General features: G+C 38.0%; 3 protein-coding genes and 2 long non-coding RNA genes across 5 annotated transcripts in view; 3 read left to right on the top strand and 2 right to left on the bottom strand.

Moving 5' to 3' along the window:
* The window catches only part of LOC133525624 (heterogeneous nuclear ribonucleoprotein A1-like), a 29,815-nt gene extending 26,934 nt beyond the window's left edge, over window positions 1-2,881 (bottom strand). The window contains exons 1-2 of the mRNA XM_061861945.1: window positions 2,733-2,881; window positions 2,172-2,324 (exon numbers count right to left, since the gene is read on the bottom strand). Coding sequence (XP_061717929.1) covers window positions 2,172-2,316 — 145 coding nt within the window. The 5' untranslated portion in view covers window positions 2,317-2,324; window positions 2,733-2,881. The remainder of the gene's footprint in view (window positions 1-2,171; window positions 2,325-2,732) is intronic.
* Window positions 2,882-3,028: 147 nt separating this feature from the next.
* Window positions 3,029-6,043, top strand: LOC133525634 (uncharacterized). Its single transcript, XR_009800599.1, has 2 exons — window positions 3,029-3,416; window positions 3,534-6,043. It is a non-coding gene; the product is annotated as an uncharacterized LOC133525634 (long non-coding RNA).
* Window positions 6,044-7,187: 1,144 nt separating this feature from the next.
* LOC133529760 (uncharacterized) lies at window positions 7,188-8,910 on the bottom strand. Its single transcript, XR_009801208.1, has 2 exons — window positions 8,087-8,910; window positions 7,188-7,590 (listed from the first exon to the last, which is right to left on the bottom strand). It is a non-coding gene; the product is annotated as an uncharacterized LOC133529760 (long non-coding RNA).
* A 4,080-nt stretch (window positions 8,911-12,990) lies between these two features.
* LOC133525605 (uncharacterized) lies at window positions 12,991-16,680 on the top strand. Its single transcript, XM_061861922.1, has 2 exons — window positions 12,991-13,802; window positions 14,781-16,680. Exons 1-2 carry the CDS (start codon window positions 13,380-13,382, stop codon window positions 16,539-16,541), a joined length of 2,184 nt encoding a protein of 727 aa, XP_061717906.1. The 5' UTR covers window positions 12,991-13,379; the 3' UTR covers window positions 16,542-16,680.
* A 7-nt stretch (window positions 16,681-16,687) lies between these two features.
* Window positions 16,688-18,417, top strand: LOC133525614 (uncharacterized). The gene is made up of 2 exons (XM_061861933.1): window positions 16,688-16,941; window positions 18,003-18,417. The coding sequence occupies exons 1-2, from the start codon at window positions 16,839-16,841 to the stop codon at window positions 18,389-18,391; spliced, it is 492 nt and encodes a 163-aa protein (XP_061717917.1). The 5' UTR covers window positions 16,688-16,838; the 3' UTR covers window positions 18,392-18,417.
* Window positions 18,418-23,753: the final 5,336 nt, after the last annotated feature.

Here is a 23,753-nt window from a genome sequence, read left to right as displayed (position 1 = left end):
TGCCTCCTGGGCTGTGGTGTTATCTACTCTTTCAGCTCCTTCTGGACCGTCGTCATCCAGGTGGCAGGGTGTCTTCCAGCACCTCTCTGAGTCGTGGGTATGCTCAGGCCAACACATGAAATTTTTGGTTGGTAATATAATTGTATGGCTAGAACTCTCATATTTGATTACATGTCACTCAGACAGAAAGGAACAGCTTCGGTCATTCTGGTCTACCGAGTGGAGTATGTGGTGGAAATTACAAGTGTTAATTGCGAAAACATAGAAGAGAAATTCCAATTGGAAACGAAATTTAATAGAGTATCACAACGGACTATCTTAGGGCCTCTTCTTTTCTTACTTTATGTGAATGATTTGCCATTAATTACTAACTATGAGTGCACACTATTTGCAGATGATATACAGTTGTGTGCAATATAATACCAGTCAATAAGAAATTAAAAACTAGGGTATAACTATAACTTGTAATTTTATCCTTCTGCATTACTTGAAATTGTTCGAAAATTAACTGTAAAAAAAAGTTAAAAAAATTATCATAAAAATCGGCCTTTCAGTTACACACACACAAGTGCCTACCTACTGCAGAAGCCAAGGTTAGTGTGCAATCTGGAAAACTGCATATACACATTGGGAATGGTATTCGTTCGTAAAGTGGCCATGCACTTCCACCACTGACTGCACGAAACATTTATCAAAAATCTAAAATACAATAAAATGCAAATTTACCTACGACACCTACGTACAAGTACCTTATATAGTATTAGTAATGGGCAAAAAGGTTGTGTATACATATTTTTGGGACTATGACTGTATGGCAAGAGCTCTCATATTTGAATGTCACGCAGACAGTGAGAAAGGAAGAGCTTTACTCATTCTGTTCTACTGTAAGTGGAGTGTGTGTATAAATGCAAGAGTTCTAAGTGAGGAAACATGTAGACGGTCTTACCTGATAGACGGCTTTCCCCCACATTGACCTTTTTCCATGTAAAGTAAGGACACTAAGCACAAATAGTATCTTACATTGACCCGCGTGTTTCTGCCTCTCGCACGCGTATGCTGCCGGTGACCAATGATACTATGCAAGCGAGACAGCAATACAATTACGCGCGCGCGATGAGATAGGAACTAGGGGGTCAATGTACTGAATTAGTGTGTAGCGTCTTTAGTTTCGCACCATAAAATGAAAAAGGTTTCGTGGAAACCGAGACTGCAAAGATGATTCTGTAAGGGCCTGTTTCACAATGTCAAAGAAAGTATTTGATAGCTAATGAACAAATAAATAAACTGCCAGATAAAACTACCTCCAAAACTTGGCACTTTATCTACAGTTAAGCTTATTTGAAGATTGTGAAACACCAACAATGACTTTATTCATCAGATAAGTGGCAAGTAGCTTATTCAGGACTTTACTTGGACATTGTGATACAAGCCTTAGAATGAAAAAAAATATCTGCTGACTAAATGGAAAAAGGAATATATTTATATTATAAACGTAGAGCATTTTATTGACATGAAAATAAATAGGTACAAGTAGGGCCTTTGCAAAATACCTATTTAATAAAATCCACACTGTTTTAAACCTCTTGTTAGATAAATCTAGAAAAATATTTTTAAAAAACCTTGATTTAGTCCAATTGTATTTGTTACCACTGGATAATCAAGTTAGGTACTCAGCTAAGAAAAACAATGTCCTTCTCATAGTCACTTTAAATAGAGACAACAAAGCAAGACTACCCTAAAAATATGTTTTGTATACCCACACGGGGATCGGAACCGGTTTTTTGCAAAAACATCGAAATAACCATATATTTCGGTTTATTTTATACTCAAAATGTAGGACTCAGTTGTGTTTTTAGATAACGACTTCGTATTATTAGATTGCCCGATTAGGAATGATATTATTAACAAAGAATGAAAAAATACCGTTTTCGTTCCCATACAAAAAATACCGGTTTCCGATCCCTGTACCCACATATATCAAAATTATCAGCCTGATACCATTAATATTGATTGACTATAGTCAACCATGGTGTTTTACACTATCAAACACAAAAAACACCATACCTATTATTCCCGACAAAAATCAAGAGGTCTAAAACGCAAGACGTGCAAATTAAGATAACGGGAACCGAGCGTCAGGTAGGTAGTTCGCAAGTAGTCTGGCGACTCACCCTGTTCGACCTGCTCCGAGTCCCCGTTGTTCTCCTCAGGCTCCACGGCCTCCGCCACCTCCTCCGGCACCTCTTCCACCGCCTGCGCAGCCTGCTTCTTCGCCGCCTGGGCCTTCGCGCCGCGACCTCGCTTTTGAGCCACCATTGTTAAATCTAAAACACAAACCTTCTTTACTTTCAAAACATTTCACGAAATCTAATCGATATCGCTCCATAAACTGATCTGGGGCACATCTGAAAATATCAAGCGACGCGACGCGAACATTAGCGATCGATCGGAGTTACTTGCCGCCTTCGCTTCAAGGACGCAGTTAACGCTTAGGCGCGAAACATCGTAGATGGCTAAATCAATTAATACAACGGGTTTTAAGTGGAAATAACACGTTATTTAGCCAATTTCGACAATTGCGACTTAATATTCATCAAAACAAGCCACCCGCGCCATGGGCATGGTGGCGTTATTGCTTACGCTTCATATGGAAAATTCACGAAACCTTACACCTCTACTCACGCTCACCACACAACAGTATTTTATTGACTTACAGAATCTTTGACACTTACTTAATTAATTTACCTGGAGATGAGTTCAAAACGGTGATCCCAATCGACGCTACAATTTAAACGAAAAGACGCCAAACTAAAAGCAATAATAACATGCAGCCGGCATCACGCAAGCGCACACGCCATTAATGTAAAAAGTGAGGTTATTGGTGTTGCCAATTAAAAATTGCGAAATAATAAAATTACGGTTTATTTACAAAAAAGATCAAGGATAGTGAAAGATTTAGGTTTATAGTTGGTTTATAGTTTCAGTCAATGAAGAGTAATGTTTCTTGTATCATAATATAACAGTCAAATAAGCGGAAAAAGCTTGGTGCGCCCGCATTACAGATTAATTAAATTGCTAGAATCAAGCTTTAGTTTAAATAGAATTTGGAAAACGCCTTAACGAATAAGTCAAATCACCATCTTTATATTTTGTGTTTTCTTAATTCATTGAATTTTATGTTTATAAATATATTTTAGTTATTTTTAAACATTTTTAGGTAATTGTAGTTACCATGAAGCAGTTTTGAATCGAGACCTTAATATTAAGTAATACACTGGTTCGCACTTCCGATAGACGCTACGTAAAGAGGTGTTTTTTTGCTAACATTAAATGTATTAGTGCCCGGGTCAATATACATTTCTTGGCCGGCCACACCTACAAATAATCTGATGTATCGACATCACGCGGACTTTATGGTAATGGGTAATGTGCTCACTGTATTCTAGAAATTGTATGAGCCCACTGTACTGACTAATTGTCATTTGATCTTCTTATTACAGGTCTGTTAAATTCATCTTTCTTTTCTCTTCCAGCTTCTGATTCTATGTGGACTCGCTTGTGTATACCTAACGTTATGGTTATCAAAAGTCGCCTGAAAAAAGTGTAAAACCTGAAAGTCAAACAGTTCTTATCATTTAATTTTTATCAACTTGGAAAGCCATAAACATACACGAAGGTTAAAGGATTTTACAAAGTCTTACACAAGCCTAAATAAGTCAATGAGTATAAAATAGCAAACAGAATTTTCCCGCTTCTAACGTAAATGAACACAAAACATGACGGAACTACAAGGAGACGATTGGGACTTACCTTGCTCAGACGACGAGCTCTCTAAAGCGGGAACAACTATCGGCAAAAACTGGGTCCTGGAGGCCTCGGAGCTAGAAGAACTTTTTAATAAAATAGATAAAAACAGCACTTTGACCCTCGAGTGGAAGTGCCCTGGCAGACGAGCGCCTTCGCCTGTAAATGTTAAAAATGAAGCTAAATTCGAAGCACCACAGTCTCCAGTAAAGGAAGAGAAGTCAGATTTTGACTTTATGGATGAAGTTAGTTCACTAAGACTACGGGTGAGACGGGAAGGGGAGGATACATTACGGGGTTCAGCCAAGAAGAAGACTACATCATTTGATGGTATCCTGTCAAACATTTTCAGGCACAAACGTATTGAGCAGATGGAGAAGCAGGCAAACACTCCGACTACATCAGTTCCAAGCTCTTCCTGACCTTTGCCAAGTACTAGGAGCAGGCACAGTCTTCGGAAGACATAGACTTGTGACAACAGAGTTTTTTCAGTCATAAAATATACATTGGTAATCTCAGCATTTTGTGGCAAAATAGTTGATCAAACACATTTTAGAAAAAGGTCACTTATGCGGACAATATAATAAGAATTAACGACTGGTAAATATGTATACATATAAGCCGTTTTTATTTGGGTATGGTCTAGCATAAAAAATTGCTTTAGGTTCCCCTAACTTTGCAATATCTACAGGAAAGACGAGGGATAACAGGATCACGGACGCAAATGAGTGCAGCATACTATAAAGTGTGTATGACCAATATAAAAAATTAATAAATTCAAAGGCATATAAGTTGTTTGAGATGTTATTGCAAAGTATCTTATGTCAACTACACAGGATTGTTGACAGACTAATGGATTTGTTTCAACATTCTTGCCATGAAAACGGAACGAAATAACCAATTAGGTGGGTCCACACAGAGTGAGCATACGCACGAGGCAATTTCCTCGCACACAAACCGGCCAGTGTACATCAAACATCAATCTTTGTCCGTTCCAACAAGGTTCAAGGTTAATTGTCCAGGGTACAATATGGACAATAATATCACCCTGATTATTCCATACAAGACGGACCCAGTTAGATGGATAAATATATTCAGTTAAATTGAAATTTAAAAAAGATTTATTTATGAATTAACCTCTCAATTTTATCGACAGCTGCAATAAGCTAGGTCAGGAGTTACCAACTTTTGAGAAGAAATGACCACAGTTAGTAATTTCAGGAATCTCATAGAGCCGAAAATGGTCTTAATCAATTGCCATAATATGCCAATGGATTAAGACCATAATTGACCTTACGGGCACGAAGAATGGTGCTAGTTCAGTGGTGTCACTTACGAAGTTGTAATGAAGTAGATAGCTGGCAGTCATTTTATTGACAAATAGAAGTGCTGGAGTTGAAAAATTATAGAAAAGTTAATTGTTTAGTTAAAATCTAGCGCCTAATCCTAAAATAGTACATTAAATTAAAGAATATTAATACAGGGTGAAAAATTCAGATGGGCCATTAATTGAAATGAATACTTTAATTTTAGAATTGAAAAATTTTAATTTCACGGGAGACCAAATGTTATATTAGTACCGTAAAATGTGCCTACTTTGCTTAGATAGTGTCCCAAATATTATTTTTATAACTATTATAGGATGATATATAATATGCCGATTTTAATTAGACCACTACTTTCATGTTGTAACACTTAAATGGGGTTGTGATAAATATACTATTAATGTATATATAAAAACTGTTGTAGCACACAATTACCCAGTGTGACGACCTGTCTGGCCTAGTGGGTAGTGACTCCCACTATGAAGCCGATGGGGAATTCAAATCCTGGTAAGGGCATTTATTTGTATGATGAACATGGATATTTGTTCCTGAGTCATGGGTGTTTATTTTTAATATTTATATATTACTTATACATATATCGTTGTTTAGGTACCCACAACACAAGCCACGGTAGTAAGTCTATTTTTCTATAAATTAGGCGGGTCCACACAGAGCGAACATACGTGCGAGTCGATTTCCTGGCGCACAAAACGGCCAGTGTAGACGTGCCTCAGCCGAGGCGGTGCGCGCGTCTACACTGGCCAGTTTTCACTTATAGTAGTTTTTAATTTGGGGCTATAATAAAGTTACTAAAATGGTTTTTATGTATTGTAAGTAAAATGCAGACTGTTACATAATAAATATGGATGTTAAACAAAAATATTTATAAAGAATAAATTTATCATTGTCAAGTATCAAGAGGTGTTATCATTATAGAGTCAGACCAAGATAACATGGCAGCGATTTTAACAGCCCAGATAGTGCAAGTGTTATTTTGAAAGTCAAACTTCTATGAAATTATGACGTTTACCTAACACGCTGGGCTATCTAAATCGTTGCCAACTTGGCTTGGTCTGACTTATATATCCACTTATAAAATGGAATAAAAATGGTCTATTCAGATGTAGCGATTGGTGCATTTGCTAGATCTGAAAAGATCGTATCGTTAGTGATATATTCCAAAAATAAATTTAAATAACTCCATAATGGAGTAAAAATCTTGTCTGTTTCTTTTTTACAACACACTACCTCCCTTATTTATAGAGACCGTGCGTGTTGGAGGGTCTAGTGACCGAGAACCACGTTCGACGTGTTGCCTCTCTGTCGCACTTGTAAATTCGTACGTAAGCGTGATAGGGAGGTAACACGTCGAACGTGGTTCGCGGTAGGCCCTCTGGGCTATAACCGCGAAAATTGAAGTTCATCAATTGCGGGCATTTTTCTCTGTCACTCTAATTACGTCTTGATAAGAGTAAAAGAGAAAAATCCCCTCAATTTACGAAATTCGATTTTCGCGGTAGGCCCCCTGGGCTATAACCGCGAAAATCGAAGTTTGTCAATTGCGGGCATTTTTCTCTGTCACTCTACGTCTTAGTGAGAGTGGAAGAGAAAGATTTCGGTTTACGCGGTATGCCCTCTGAATTAAAAGCGAAAACAATTCACGCTTCTATGCAGGTACTGCCCCTACACTAAACAATGGCTCTATTTCGCATAGTCCCTACTATCTGCCATCTATAGTGGCTTAAATCGAAACATAATACAATGCTTCGCGCCAATGAATATGTGGCTTCTGTGCTGCCGTCTACAGTTCATACACACTCCATATTCTTTCTTTCTTTCTATTTATAGTGACAGAGAAAAATGCCATTGACGAACATCGATTTTCGCGATAGGGCCTCACCTCAGGGTTATAACCGCGATAATCAAAGTTCGTCAATTGGGTACTTGACTTATGTTGAATATTATAACAAAATTTAGTTAAATGGATAGAAAATGAGCCATCCATTATAAAAAAGTGGAATTTAAAAAAATATATTGCTAACATAAAAAATAAAAGGCTCCAAAGTCTCAATTTTATTTTATTTTATTGTCTTTCAAAAATGGGAAAAAATAGTACCATTCGATTTCACACATTTTATTGAAAAATAAATTGTATGACAACTATACACAAACTGAATATTTCAGGGTCAAAATGGAAATTTCCTTGATGTTCCATACATTTAGGACAGACTTATATAATGTGACGTCACATCACTTTATCATTTTGTTAGAGGCTTTTCAATCGTCGAGTGCGGGCGTCAGACTTTAACTCTCATTTCTGACCTTTGTGTTGATTAAATGCCATGAGTTATCCATGAGTCCCATATTAATCCGCATGAAAATCAAGATCGTTTGACATTATTTACTTTTTCTCTGTCACTCTATGTAAGAGGCCATGGTGCCATCGTTTATGTCTCGGTACCTGGGTTGGCAGAGCGATGGGCTGGTGTGATTACACTATCATTGGTTTATCATTTTTCATCCATCATCTGATGATGACACACATTATGATGATTCATAATGTAATAGAGAGTATTACTGCAATGTTCTGCCAGCACTAGCACCTTTCGTAAACCATAGAGTAACTTATACATAGGTACCGTGCCTTACCCTTGGGACGCCTAGTGCCTGGAGGCTTACCGCGAAAATCGAAGTTCGTCAATTGCGGGCATTTTTTTCTGTCACTCTAATTACGCCTTAGTAAAAGAGAAAGATCCCCGCAATTTGCGAATTTCGATTTTCCCGGTAGGCCCCCTGATCCGTACCAGTCCTGTCAATTGCCAGAGGGTCTTCAATTTTTGTACCCGTCTACTGCCTAGTCCCGGATCTGTACAAACTGTCTCAACTGCCTTGTGCCTTATCAGTCACCAAATTTATTCTAGCATATTCTTACTTAATTTTGAGATCTAAACACTTACAAATAGATTTTATATTACTTGCATTTCAATCAAAATTTCAATGCAATATAAGTCGCGGCAGTCAACGGGTGCACGTACGCGAGCCTATCAGGCGTCTGAGGGGGATGGGACGAATCCGGCACTAGGCATTTGACGGGTACAAGTATGTTTGTCGGTTCGGCGTTCCAGGGTTAAACGGTTTTTTGACAAGTTTTCATAGATAATAAAATATGACATTGGTGCATCAAGGGAGTTTGTTTGTGGATTGTTTACAAAGGGTCTACCAGGAAACGCGAAAATCGAAATTTACTTATCTGCCTCTTCATCGCTCGTATTCACAAGAGTGATAGAGAGGTTAGATTAGAAAACGAAATTTCGATTTTCTTGTTTCGCGGTAGACCCTCAGATTGTGGTAGTGGGGCCCCCTACGCAGAGTTTCGCGTAATATTCCCTATTGCGTATGGAGAGGGGTAATGCAGGGTAAAGGTACCTCTACCCTCCTGTCAAATTGTCATATTTCGATCATATTATTTATAGAACGTAGTGATTATGTGCTCTTTGATTTCGATGACTTCTATGATGCTTCTATGTCGTCTGTATCTATGATATTGATAATGTAATTTGCAGCCAAATAGATTCGAAGTTGAGGGACGAGGTGCGAGGCGTGAAGTGAAGTCTGTCACATTAAAAAGGTTTGTGCTCTTACACCCAAAGAGCATATAATCACTACGTTCTACTTACACCCATCTTCCATTCTATCAAACATAGAGTAACTTATATATAACCTATCAAAGTCTGTCAATTTTCTCGTCAATAATTTGAGTATTATATTCTTTGATTTCTACTCAGAATAATGTATTCGCTATTTTGAATTTCTTTCGCATAAAAATGGCCCACTTGTCTGTTCTAATAAGTTCCATCATCTTGGGCACATTCACTATTGTATCGCTCGCTATTGCCGTGTACCATTTCGTCGGCGTAAAACAGAAAGATAAAACACCACCGCCGGGCTCAGGAGAAAAAGGGCCAGAAAACAACAAGGAAGAGACAGGAGACCCTTCAGTTGGAGCTGATGGCGATCCAGATCCTTCAGCTAATGCAGATTCTGATAGCAGGCGCGTTCAGGGAATTCGAAAAGAATTACCAATCCGAAATAACAAGTGGGAGCTTGCTGATCCATATGCCATAACTCGGAATTTTAGCTTGAAAATATTAGCGCACAGCTGGCAAGTCAAGAATGCCTCAAGCACAACGGTGTTTTGATTGGTGATATAAATTTTCTAAACTGCGTCCGTCCCCAATAGGCTAATCTCATTATAGTCTGTATAAACTAACTATTCAGTTTTGAACAGAACGTAGAGGTATCATTATAAGCGTTATACTTTCAAAGCAGAGGGCCTACCGCGAACCACGTTCGACGTGTTGCCTCCCTGCCACACTTACGTACGAATTTACAAGTGCGACAGAGAGGCAACACGTCGAACGTGCTTCGCGGTAGCCCTTCTGGGCCCAGTAACTGCCAATTATATGCACATTTTATCAAGCCTGATATCAGGGCTATAACCGCGAAAATCGAAGTTCGTCAATTGCGGACATTTTTCTGTCACTCTAATTACGTCTTAGTGAGAGTAAAAGAGAAAGATCCCCGCAATTTACGAATTTCGGTTTTTGTCGTAGTCTTGTCACTTTCTGCTGTCCTGGGGACCTACCGAGAAAACCGAAATTCGCAAATTTCGGAGATCTTTCTCTTTTACTCTCCCTGAGACGTACTTAGACTGACAGAGAAAAATACCCGCAATTGACGGGTTCAATTTTCGCCGTAATAGCCCAGGAGTGTTAAACTGATAGCTTTGCTGAATGTACATGTAGATACCTATGTAACTTCGCCTAACTGTATCAAAATTCTACTATAAATGTTATCATGAGCGTCTAGTAATTAAATATTTAGGATTAGAAATAAGTTATATTATAATTTACATAATAAAAAAAACATTAGGTGAAGTTAGGGACGGTTGGCGAATTTAGAGGTTATTGTAGGTTTTTTAAATCATTTTTACGCAGCTGTGTATGTTGAATTCAGTTAAGGTCCCCAATCGTAGACTAGTTTTGCCAACTCTTGGGTATTTGCAATAAATCGGCATCGGCGTCCGCTAACTGGGCTATAACAGTGAAAATCGAAGTTCGTCAATTACGGGCATTTTTCTTTGTCACTCTAATTACATGTTAGTGAGAGTGAAAGAGAAAGATCCACGCAGTTTGGGAATTTCGGTTTTCGCGGAAGGCCCCCTGACACAGATGCACAAAGCGGGCGCGCGCACGCGGTTGCCATTGCAGGTAAAATCCGCCGCACGCGTCCGCATGAAGCGTTGCTTATAGGTACTATTTTTCGGTACCACGCTCACCCGCTCCGTGCAACCGCGCCAGCTTGCGAACGCCCTAAAGGTATAATATAATTATGTTTGTGTCCCAGTCCTTCTTGGCAGCAGGAACAGAGCTATAACCGCGGAAATCTAAGTTCGTCAATTGCGGGCATTTTTCTCTGTCACTCTAAATACGTCTCAGTGAGAGTAGAAGAGAAAGATCTCTGAAATTTGCGAATTTCGGTTTTCTCGGTAGGTCCCCAGGACAGCAGAAAGTGTAAGATCTAACATTCCCCAGATACGGGTTTGTGGATAAGGAGGGGCGTTCTTTCAAGTTACAAGAATTTTAGTTTTGTAACAAAAATCTTATTTTTAGTTGTTATACCTGTTTAGTTTATTTAAATAATTACTTGTTTGTCGAAGTTTATTTGAATAATTAAATGTATGTTTTTATCTTTATGTGTGTTAGTCATTCTACTCCACTATATTACTCTGGCAAGCCAACTGTGTCAGTAGAATAAGGCGCGGAATTCAAAATTTGCATGAGCGATCGATCCTTTGTGCCAAGATTTTAGAAATTCGACGCAGTTTCAAGCTTGCCAGTAAATAGGTACTTCTGATCAAAAGTCTTTCGCCTTTATGATACGCCTACACTATACGACGCTTACGAGATAGTTCAAAGTTTGTACGGAACCCTCGGCGCGCGAGTAAAACGAACTCGCGCTTGACTGGTTTTTTGATTTTACACCGCTCAAATATCACACTTTATCAGTTCTGATATCAGACCCGATTTCGGGCCTGAGAAAAAATATTTTTCCGTTTCACCAAATACACACATTGTTTACAATATTTGAAATGTTAAAAAAACGGTTCATATGCAAAAATATCAAACATTGAACATTTTTGGCAATAAGAGCCAGTATTTTTTTACATTTCAAATTAACTTAAAGATGTGCTGATATTCCGTGAAACGAAAACGATTATCAGGCCCAAAATCGGGAAGTGTGTATGTAATTGGCCCTTTAGCAATAACCGCGAAAATCGAAGTTAGTCAATTTCGGACATTTTTCTCTGTCACTATAATTACGTCTTAGTGAGAGTAAAAGAGAAAGATCCCCGCAATTTGCGAATTTCGGTTTTCGCAGTAGGCCCCCGGAACCCTGAAAATGTCACTATTAGGGAAACGAAACGTAGCTTATGACCAGGGTTGCCAACTTAGTGGTTTTACCATAAATTTAGGGAAAAAAGCAGGGAGAGCAAGCAAGTTTTTTAGGGGTTAAGTATTTTTAGTGGTTTTTTTAGGGATTTTTCTAAAAGTGTTCACGATGTGAGAAGCTACATACTATACTGGAAATGAAACGTTCTCGATACCATAGTGTATCTCACTCTGTTGCTTGGTCTCGCAAGTGCGATTGAGAAGGAAATACACGGCTGAACGTTCCGATTTAAGCTACACAGTGATTTGTAACGTGGTTGTATGATATTTCGTCGCTTTAAAGGCGGTTTAGACCATCATTTATGGTCGGGCCCCCTTGTCGGGTCGTGCAGTGTTAGGCCGGCCACATACATACGGAATTTTTACCCGATATCCTTATGAAATGACCTGTGTGAACGGAACGTCGCTATACACATTCATACAGCTATCTCGTTTGCACATGTCATTTCATACGGAAGACGTATAGAAATAGAAATTCCGTATGTTTTGTACCGGCCTAATAATAAAAAGCAAGTACGGTGGAGCAGGGAGAGGCAGGGTACTTCCATACGTGCGGTAGTCTGTTATGGCTATAAGTCACTATTGGCTATAAGTCTAAAATGTCACTATTAGGGAAACGAAACGTAGTTTATGACCAGGGTTGCCAACTTAGTGGTTTTACCACTAAATTTAGGGGAAAAAAAGCAGCCAGAGGTTTTTTTAGGAGCTAAGTCATTTCAGTGGTTTTTTTAGGGATTTTTCTAAAAGTGTTCACGATGTGAGAAGCTACATACTATACCGGAAATGAAACGTTCTCGATACCATAGAGTATCCCACTCTGTTGCTTGAACTCGCAAGTGCGATTGAGAAGGACATACACGGCTGAACGTTCCGATTTAAGCTACACAGTGATTTGTAACGTGGCTGTATGATATTTCGTCGCTTTAACAAAAATGATATCGTATCTGAGTGGCACCAATGTGGTAAAACACTTCAACATCAGCGGATTTTTACTCTGAAGTATACGACGATTGCGATGCTGCTGGCTGCAAACGTTTCGAAAATATCGCAAAAAGCGGGTTGGCATTTACAACAGTTCCCATTTCAAATGCAAGGGTATAACGCGCGTTGCCTATATATAATATAGTAAAAAATAAGCTGCGGAATAGATAGTCTATTGAAATGCTGCAAAGTGTGATGATGGTCCGCTTCACACTACAGCGATTAGGATCTTGCGTGACATTTACTCCAACAAATAAAATGTTAAAACTATTTACCGTTCATATGTATGATCATAAAAAAGTGTCGAACCGGTTGAAAATGATTTAATGTATGAAATTCTAGAGAATGTATAAATAAAGCATTAATTAAACGTATAATTTCTTTTATTTTTTATTTAGTGGGTTTTCCAAAACAATAGTACAGTTTTAGGGGCTTTTAAGTTGAGCTCTAGGGGTAAAAAAAATTTGGACTTGGCAACCCTGCTTATGACTCCAGAACCCTGGCAACACTGCTAGTTTTAAGTCGTGTCAAGGACTCGTCTCCAGGACACGATGGTATCCCCTACTCATTTATTAGGAACGCTCCTGAAAAAATTACTTCATATTTCCTGGACCTTATTAATTCTATCTTCACTAACGGCATTATCCCTCAGTCCTGGAAGTCTCAATTAATAATACCCATCCTAAAACCTAATAAAGATCCTCTTGACCCTTGCTCGTACCGTCCTATCGCCCTATCGTCAGTCCTTCTAAAAATCATGGAACATCTAATTAAAAACAGACTGGAGTGGTTTGTTGAATCACATAACCTTCTTTCCTCATCACAATTTGGCTTCAGGAAAGGTAGAAGTACAATGGATAGTCTTGGGATATTCACAACTGACATTCGTGTAGCATTTAGCGAACACGAATCAGTTGTTGCTGCCTTCCTGGACGTCAAAGCCGCTTACGATAACGTACAGTTGCCCATCCTTCGGAAAAAGCTCATTCAATGTAACGTTCCCCCTAGGCTGAGAGATCTCATAATTAGGGTCCTTTCAGATCGGCTCATATCCTTCAGAGGTAACGATCACTCTATCGCCCCGTCTAGATCCATATGGAAAGGTTTGCCTCAAGGGTCAGTTCTCAGCCCATTGTTATTTAATATTTATACAGCCGACCTTCAGTCAGCCTGTAATCGGGTGCCGTTCAATTTTAATACAAACTTTTAGCATAATTTCATTTAACTACTATTGAAACTCATAATAAACATTATGTATAAAAACAAAACATATAAAGTTGTTAGCCATACTAATTTAATGACAGAATGCTCTATCATCATAAAAACATTCTTCATAACAATCCTTAGGAATAATTTTACTTGTTATAACATACATTTCGTATATAATTAAAATATAGTACTAAATTTTAACGAATGGTGACATAGTGTTCTATGATAAATATACTTGGTGTCAATCAAACTATTAAATTATACAACAATCTACCTATTCAACTTTAAAGCTGGTCGCCGTTAGGTACGACGACGAGCGAAGCGAGGAGGAGTGTTAGGTAGAACTGCGACCATATGGGGAGAACCATATGTCTTGGAAATTGTATTTTTGCTTGTTCATTTTCACTAGGCGTTTATATGAAGTTTATCTGAATCCTTTAGGAACCACAAAGGTTCCAACTCACACTGGCCGCTGCTTTGCGGTAAAATATATGTCGACAGACGTAAAGTACGGATGTAGGTAAGTTTGACGCTTAGAAAAATCGATTATGTTCCATGCAAATATAATGTTTTATGTTTTTTTATTAATTAGTAATTCAGTGTTGTTAAACTTTCAGCAAACTCAATCAAATAAAGTCTATGAACGATTTCCCGTGGTTTGATTGTGAAACCACACCTTCAACATTATGCTGTTGGTTTTCATGAATAAAAAACGTTCTGAGTATAAAATAGTATACAGAGTGAACATTATACTGGTTGCCTGTTATGCAAATACATTACTATGCTACTAAACTATAATTACTTTCGAAATTATGCAATTCGTTTTTATTGTATTTGTTTTTATACCAAATCATAATTTCTGCATATCAAAATTATGCAATTCAAATTATGAAAAATGAAATTTCGCAAATTGTTATTATTAAAAACATTACACACCCCCTGTAATCAGGTTAACGTCCTTCAATATGCAGATGACATTTTACTGTACTCCTGTAATAAGTCGATTCCTTCCGCCGCCGATCTTCTTTCTCGCACCTTAGAATCCCTCAACAACTGGCTTGAACTACATGGTTTCGAACTTTCTCCTTCAAAAAGTAACATAGTTGTTTTCTCCAGGAAATTGTCTATCCCTGCTATAAATGTAACCCTTAAAAACCAGATTATCCCTGTCAAACCTCATATCAAATTTCTTGGCTTGACACTTGACTCCAGACTCACGGGGCAAGCACATTGTGAATATATAGTGACAAAGTGTGAACGTAACATCAACATTCTGAGGTGTCTTGCTGGTGTTTGGTGGGGGGCTCACCCTTTTTCGCTGAAACTTCTATATAACGCCATAATCAGAAGTCTTCTTGACTACGGTTCATTCTTACTGGAACCTGCTAACGTGTCTGCATTGCAAAGTCTCAACCGCATTCAATCTAAAGCTCTTCGTATAGTCACAGGAACGATGAGATCTAGTCCCATCAATGCCCTACAAGTGGAATGTGTCGATCCCCCTCTCGACCTTCGTCGCCAGTTCCTTTCTGATCGCTATCTTTTCCGCACTTTTCAATTTTCGTTGCACCCTATTTCCCCGAAAATAACACTCCTTAATGATTCCTACAATCGCTCTCGTTTTTGGGCTAATCAATCTCCTCCATGTTTAGTTATCAGCTTTAGAAGGTTTAAGTCCATAAAAGACCCAATGTTTCACTCCCCCAACCTTCCCATGTTCGATCACTCATACCCCGTGACCATTTTACAACCCCGTGTTCTCCTAAACTTTGGCTCTGCAAAAGGCGATATATGCGCAAAAAATCATCTTCAGTTTGCCCTTGGAGAAAACTGGAAAGGCTGGCACACTTTGTTTTCTGATGCTTCTAAATTTTCGCCCGTCGGCTGTGTAGGAGTTGGTACCTACCACTCGCAATATGGAATAGTACAGAAGGCGAAGTGTCCTCCTGAAAGCTCGGTTTTCGCTGGAGAATGCATGGGTATTCTAAAATGCCTGGAATACTGTCGAGTGGCCCGCCTTAAGCGGTCGCTAATTTTTTCGGACTCCAAAAGTGTTCTACAATCTTTTCTTTCGGATCCATTTTCATCAAAACTACATAACCCATTAATATTCTTAATCAAAGAGGAGATTGCGATATCCTACCGTCGGGATTGTGAAATCGTGCTCGCCTGGATTCCTAGTCATTCTGGTATTCCGGGAAATGAAATTGCGGACCATACAGCTAAACAGGCTGTAGCATGTGGGGACAAAATCCCTTTCAAAAATTGTGCTTTCGACCTGCTCTCTCTTCCTAAAAAATATCTTTATAATTCCTGGAACGCCCGTTGGCATGTATCGAGTAGGACTAAGGCTAAAAATTACGGGTTGTTGCAGCCGGACATAGGGCAAAAACCCTGGTTTTATAAGCTTTTCTTGAGCAAAAGGGCGACTTCAACTATTATCCGAATGAGATTAAATCACTGCCTCTCCCTAGTTCACTTATCTAAGATGCATTATCGGGACACATCCTTATGTGAGTGTGGCCTGAACGTTGTAACCCTGAATCATATTTTCCTGAATTGCCCCCGTCTTAATCATTCTCATTTGTACTCTGGTCTCATTTTTCAAAAAATTCCTCTTCCGACGCATATGCCCTCTCTTTTAACTCCTAATCCCTCTGTATTTCGAATTCTTTCAAATTTTATCAAAATTAACAATTTAAAATTATAACTATTCCCGGCTCCTTAATCTGACCAACACTTTCGTGCTAAATTCGTAATCCCGTTTTATGGGGAACTATATTGACGTGATGCTGGCAAATGCCTTCGTGGCGATAGCCATAAATTTAAAAAAAAAAAAAAAAAAAAAAAAACACTGCTAGTTTGAATTCTCATGTGGGTCTTATGTAGGCGGTTTCTTCGAATTTGCTATTAGAAATTAATCTACCGTAAATTTATCTACTTACCGTAAGAGTCGTGTGAAAACTAACGCTCATAGTTTAGAGAAAGAGAAAAAGATTTGGAGCTTATGGAGAAAATGGAAGCAACTGAAGGGTCTGCCGGCGGTAATGTGTCCAGGCACAGAGAGATAGACCGAACAAAACCTGCATTAGCATTTGAAGCTATGACAAGTAAGTGTGATCAAAAATCTTTAGGTCAAGAACTTTAAAATTTGGTTCGCACGGCCAGACGTGCCTCGGTCGAGGCAGAGCGAACATTTTCCACGGGCGTGTGCGACCTTGGCCGAGCCGCTCGGTGTCGATTTTTCGGCATGCTCAATGGCGCCTCAAGGATGGCGTCCACTAGGCTCGCCGAGGCGAATCGAATCGAATCGCAATAATTCGCCTTCCATACATTTACTCTGAATGGTAAATTTGATTCGACGCGCCGCGGCTTTTCGTCAATATACGTAGTTTACATATCGTGATAATTATTTACGTATTGATATTTATAGATTTGTTGCACCCAAAATCTCCTGCAACTTGTTTGTTTTAGTTTTTTGTTATGGATTGCTTTGAAAAGCAAAATAAATCATACACGAGCCACGGCAGTGAATATGTGCAGCAAATTGGCTCTGCTGAGGCAAAAGTTTCACGAGCACGCGGCCGCGCGAGGATATTTCCTCGCGAGGCTGCTCGCGTGAGAGTCAGGATGACGGGTGTACCTAAATTAAAATAAATTAAAAGCATCTCATCTGACTGTCAGAATGGCGGGTGTACTGTTTTTTGATGCTAACTTTAAGTACCGTGTGATACAAATTTTTTTAAAGGAGGTACTAAATAGTACCAAAGTACGATAAGCTTTTCATTTATTTTTATTTAGGCATTTCTTCGTTGTTCTTATAAATAGTCAGGGGCCTTAGTCGTTACGCTAAATAAATAGTCAACTACCGCGTCCCCATCAAATAAAAATCAACACATGATTCTAAGTTGATATTATCATGTGTGAATTGTTCATGTCAAATTTTGACAGAAGAAAAACATGAACCACTAGATGTAGCAACTTTTTATTTCTGATAAAGATTTCTTCCTGTTCTCCTGTAAAGCTGTGTGGAGACATTTTGTGTAATGCATATGATAGATAGATAGATGTTATTTTTTTCTTAAGTATTATTATACATAAGGACCCAGCATACGCAGAACATAAGTTATTTTGTTCTAGAATGATTTTACTTTATGTTGTATTTTTGCAGGTGCAAATAAACTTGTATCCTCTGGCTCCAAGGGCATGAACGCTTCTATTCAAGACAAATCAAGACAGAGTGGGGAAGACAACAGTATAAAACCACATTTACTTGCTAGAATTTTTGAGGTTTTTGAGTCTGATGAAGATTTGCGAAAAGAGAGTTCAAATAAAAGAAGATCAGATTCCAGTGCCGCACTTTCGCAGAAAAGGAAGAGAAATGTAGCCATCCAAACGAATCTCGATGCCGCACCATCGCCAAAAAGGAAGACAAACGTAGCCATCCAAACGAGTTCCGATGAGGAACTCCAAAGGGAATGCGAGCTAATATTCAGGTTGTGTCGGTGTCAGGACCATGTTTGTCCTGGTTCTGTTTCTGTTATGTTCCTTGATGCCTAGAAATTTACTTTGCTGTGGTAAAAACTACATTTATTGTGTAACCAAAAACTGGTAAATAGTATCTAATAATAGTATATTAATGTATTATTTAACCAAAAACTGGTATATAGTTTCTACCAGTTTCTGGTTACATAATAAAGACATTAATATGATGACACACAGAAAAGTTGTAAAACAATAAAAACATTTAGTTTTTACCACGGCAAAGTAAAGGGTATAGCCGGGTAAGCATGGCCAAACTGTCCTTTGAAAGTACTGCATCTATATAGGTTAACTGGAAGAGATCCCATACAGGGATAATTTCGCCTTTGTTGTATTTAATTTACTCTGTAACTGTGTTTTTCGTGTTTTTATTTCTATGTACAATAAAGTATATACATACATACATACTACATCAAAAATTATTTTTTGGTGAAAGTACTACATCTATATAGGTTACCCTCCATGCTTACCGGGCTATACCCTTTGATAAAAAAGTTTTGTTATAAATATTATTGATAAAATGATGATTTAAATAAACAGTTTTGTTATAAATATTATTGATAAAATGATGATTTAAATAAACAGTTTTGTTATAAATATTATTGATAAAATGATGATTTAAATAAACAGTTTTGTTATAAATATTATTGATAAAATGATGATTTAAATAAACAGTTTTGTTATAAATATTATTGATAAAATGATGATTTAAATAAACAGTTTTGTTATAAAAATTTTTTTTTTATTAAAACCAATTCAAAACCATAACAAAATCAACTAGGGAACAAATCAAATTATTAACTGAAATAAATGTCATATACTACGAAGTATATGTCATTTATTTCAGTTTATAATTTATATAATAGTGTTTCTACTTGAAATAAAAACAAATTAAAATATTTTCTATAAATAATTTAATTTGTTCTAATACTTGTAATAGTATTGATTGGTAGCGCCATCTCTCTCGCTAGCTCGGTATCACCTGCGTTGATCCAGTTAGAAGGTATGAACCATACTGTTCTACCTTAGAGATGGCTAGGGGGCGCCGTAAGCCTTCAGTAAGAAATGCATATACTTGGAAAAATTCGACCAATGCGGTGACCCCGGTGACCGAGTGGCTCAGGCACCTGCCGCGATAGCAGAGGACGCTGGTTCGACTCCAGCCTGGGGCACTGGAGGCCTTGGTCACTTTTTCTTAGTATATGACATTTGTTTCAGTTTATAATTTATATACCTAAGTGTTTCTACTTGGAATAAAAACATTTTTTTTTTTCTGTAAATAATTTAATTTGTTCGAATACTTCTAATAGTAAATCAAATTATTGTTTTGTTGTAACATTTTTTGATTTGTGTTTTTAGGGTTCCATAGTCAACTAGGAACCCTTATAGTTTCGCCATGTCCGTCTGTCTGTCTGTCCGAGGCTTTGCTCCGTGGTCGTTAGTACTAGATAGCTCCTTTACACGTAAAGTGGGGGTGAACATTTTTTTTTTGCTTCAACCCTACATTGTGGGGTATTGTTGGAGAGGTCTTTCAAAAATAATACGGGTTTTCAACAAACATTTTTTGATAAAGTGAATATATTCGGAGATAATCGCGCCGAAAGAAAAAAAAATTGTATCCCGCCCCCGTCTTAACTTTTGGACCATATGTCCAAAAATATGAAAAAAATCGTAGAAGTAGAGCGTAAGAAAGATATTAAATGAAAACTATAGCGGACATAATCAGTTTTGTTTTTGAGTTATCGCAAAGTCTCCCCTTCATAGTAAAAAACCGGTCAAGTGAGAGTTCGTTTTACTCGCGCACCGAGGGTCCCGTATAAACTTTGAATTATCTCGTGTAAGTATAAAGGCGACAGACTTTAACAGAAGTACCTATACCAGGGGGGCGACACTTAGAAATGTAGTTAACATTAGTAAAGATGGCGGCGATTTCTATTAATGGGATCCGATAACCTACTTTGCGTAAAGTTGACTACCGATTGAGCCGTCCAAACTAGTTCAGATGAGAAACTCAAATCGGAGAATGTTAAAAAGGGGCTATTCGTAGGCTCACCGCTCGTGTTCAAGTTATGTAGGTGTCAGGACCATATTTGTTCTTGATTGTCGTTTATAATAGCTTCCAAACAAGTTAGACTGATTGGTCTGTAGTTATTGGGGTTAAGTGTGTCTCCCTTTTTGTAGATAGGTGTCTAAAGCGTTCCTCCACTTCTGCGGCACGGTTGAAGAGTAAAATGACTCTTACGTTATATACACAAAATTTCACTGGTTTAGAAACTTTATAAAGAAATGTATACATAATTATTATTATTTGTATGTCTCTTAAAAATTCTCGGGACCATGGGGTCTCGGGCATTTTGAAAGCGTGCGTGGGGCCGAAGCCAACACGTAGAGGCCCCTTGTAATAAGACAATTTAATCTAAAAGTAATGTGACACCAACCGACGATTATCCCTGTTCAGTGTTAACACTATAGCAGTGCACCCAAGGACAAGCCCCGGTTAGTGTAGGACTATTGTAAGAATAACCGGCCAAGAGCATGTCGGGCCACGCTCAGTGTAGGGTTCCGTAGTTACTCTTCCGTCACAATAAGCTAAAAGTATAGTAAATTGTTAACCAAGGGATGAAACGGTACTTTTCACCCGAGTTAAACAAATAGGCAAATGTGCATAATCAGTACCTAATTAAAGTAAGTCTTTTTACTATGAAGGGAAAACTTTTTGCGATAACTCAAAAGCAGCTAAACTGATCATGTCTGCTATAGTTTTCATTTAATGTCTTTCTTAAGCTCTACTTCCAAGATTTTTTTTTTATATTTTTTGGACCTATGGTTCACAAGTTAGAGGGGGGGGACACATTTTTTTTTCTTTTGGAGCGATTATCTCCGAATATATTCACTTTATCAAAAAATGTTTCTTGAAAACCCCTATTAGTTTTGAAAGACCTTTCCAACGATACCCCACACTCTAGGGTTGAAGCGAAAAAAAAAATTCACCCCCACTTTACGTGTAGGGGAGGTACCCTAAAAAAAATTAAATTATTAGATTTTATTGTACGACTTTGTCGGCTTTATTGATTTATATATCCATGCCAAATTTCAGCTTTCTAGCACTAACGACCAAGGAGCAAAGCCTCGGACAGACAGACAGACAGGCAGACAGACAGACGGACATGGCGAAACTATAAGGGTTCCGTTTTATGCCATTTGGCTACGGAACCCTAAAAAGGTACAAAAATAAACCGGGCTATTGGGTTGAGTTGCTAGTGGACTGGTAACCGAAACTATGGAGGTGACTAATATGGCACTTGCCCTGATCATATGTTAAAAAACACGAAAAAATGGACAGGTGGTGACTCACCAACTCACAATATGGGTCCCCGAAAACGGCAAAAAAGGCAGTTTACTTTTATTTAAATACCTAAAGATACGGAGTATCTGTTAAGAGACTTATGGAACTGTACTGTAGGTATGGTACATATTAATCGTAAAATGATCTATATATCGAACGGGGAATACCTCTTTAACACATTTACTGCGCCTTTTAGTTTTTTGGAGAAATCGCGAAACGTCTGGTTGACGTAACTGGTGACCGAAGGGCTGGCGGCTTCCTCGCACAACGTATCAGTATTGCGATACAATGAGGAAATGCCGCCAGCATCCTTGGTACAATGCCTCAAGGGCCTATTTTAGATATAAGATAGTTATAGTAATTATCTGTATATATCCATTATGTATATTGTTATTGAATATAAATATGTATTAAAAAATACCTAAAGATACAGAGTATATGTACTGAAGTCGAACTGTGTCACTTAATAAAATTGAAAAATAAATAAAGGTGAATAAAATTATTTCAAAAATTGCTTTTTTTGTGGTTAGATGTGAGGATATCCCGTATCATCAGTGGTATATTGTAACAAAAAAATCAGTCATATCGTATGTGGACGAGCCCAAACGTTGTATGTTTCGAAAAATATTTTTGTTTTAATTAAAAAAAAAATGGTTGAAATGTAATGTGATATATTTTTAGAATCTCCTCAAAAAGCCCTTTCATAAGATATCAGTTATCACACACGATTGGTTGCTAAAAAACTTATTTTTCCCATACAAAAAAATGACTCCGCACTCCCGTCCTAAGGGAAAGTTTTTTAGGAACTGCGGGTTGCGGGTCGATAATTTTGTTTTGACCTCTGTGCGTAGGTATGCCAAATAGCTAAACTGTACATCGATTTGCGGTTTTTCTTTGAAATTGGGCTCGTACGGCTTCCACTATTCATGATGGAGTTTCTTACAAAGTAGGTATACTGTTATACTGAGCTCGAGTTGAAGCGGCGTTTATCCTATATATACTTTACTCTTTGGCGATGCGCCTATTGTGCACCAAACTTTAGCGTTGACGGACTCTTCCACAGAGTTCAATAAAAGAAAGTTAAGAAGCTGTCGTGACTGTCACAAACGTCTATAAGTACATTTGCAAGATACCTGTGAAAGTATTTTTATATAACAATGTTTAAAAATGCTTCCATCGATTAATCGAAATGGCGAATCTAGTAATGCTAATCGGCTCAGTCGTGATGGCCTTTTTTACAATTGGAGTAATCGCCACGGCTATCTATCACTTCATAGATGCATCTCTAGAGACAGTAACTACTACACCTGAGGCTACAATAGTTACAAGTACAGAAAATGCTCGTAGAACCGAAAATACTATACCTATTCAGGCGGATTTTAAACTGATGTCTCAGAATATCAGTTTGCAAATCGTGCAACATAAGGACGGGATAAGAGTGGTACCTCAGCGTATTAATTTGGAGTTAGTGCCCCATAATATATCTTTTAGTGACGTGAATTTTTGAATGCGTATTAATAATTGTGTTTTATTTTGAGTTAGAAAAGTTATTGCATTATAGATCCGTTTAACGGAGGCGGTTGGTATGAAGATATTTTGGTCCACTAATACCGGGCTGTAGACAGCGGGCCAGGAGCATATTTCGTCAGTCATCGTCACCCAGCAGATACTTTGTCAGATGATAGTAGAGCCCTTAATCCTTGGAGCGTTCTCCGATTTCACGAAATAACGCTCGATAGATGGCGTTGGCGCTCGGTACGCGAGCGCCGGCAACGCGACGCGCGTTTCAATGCAGACTAGAATAATCTTGATAGTTTTTAATATAATTTCAAGCAACATTAATTTTAGTGTCATATCATATGATATCATATGGGCACTCTTTATTTTATTGTATATGCACAGTAGTTTTTTTTTATGTACACTACTACTAAGTGTACAGACTACAGAGTGTACTATAACCCTTGCTCTTTATTCTGTCTCTTTCACACCAATGGAAAATGAAGAAGTTAGTAAATGACTGCAGGTATAAATAAA

The sequence above is a fragment of the Cydia pomonella genome, chromosome 1 (assembly GCF_033807575.1).
Source record: "Cydia pomonella isolate Wapato2018A chromosome 1, ilCydPomo1, whole genome shotgun sequence".
Lineage (NCBI taxonomy): Eukaryota > Metazoa > Arthropoda > Insecta > Lepidoptera > Tortricidae > Cydia > Cydia pomonella.
This window is presented reverse-complemented; position numbering and strand designations above follow the sequence as displayed.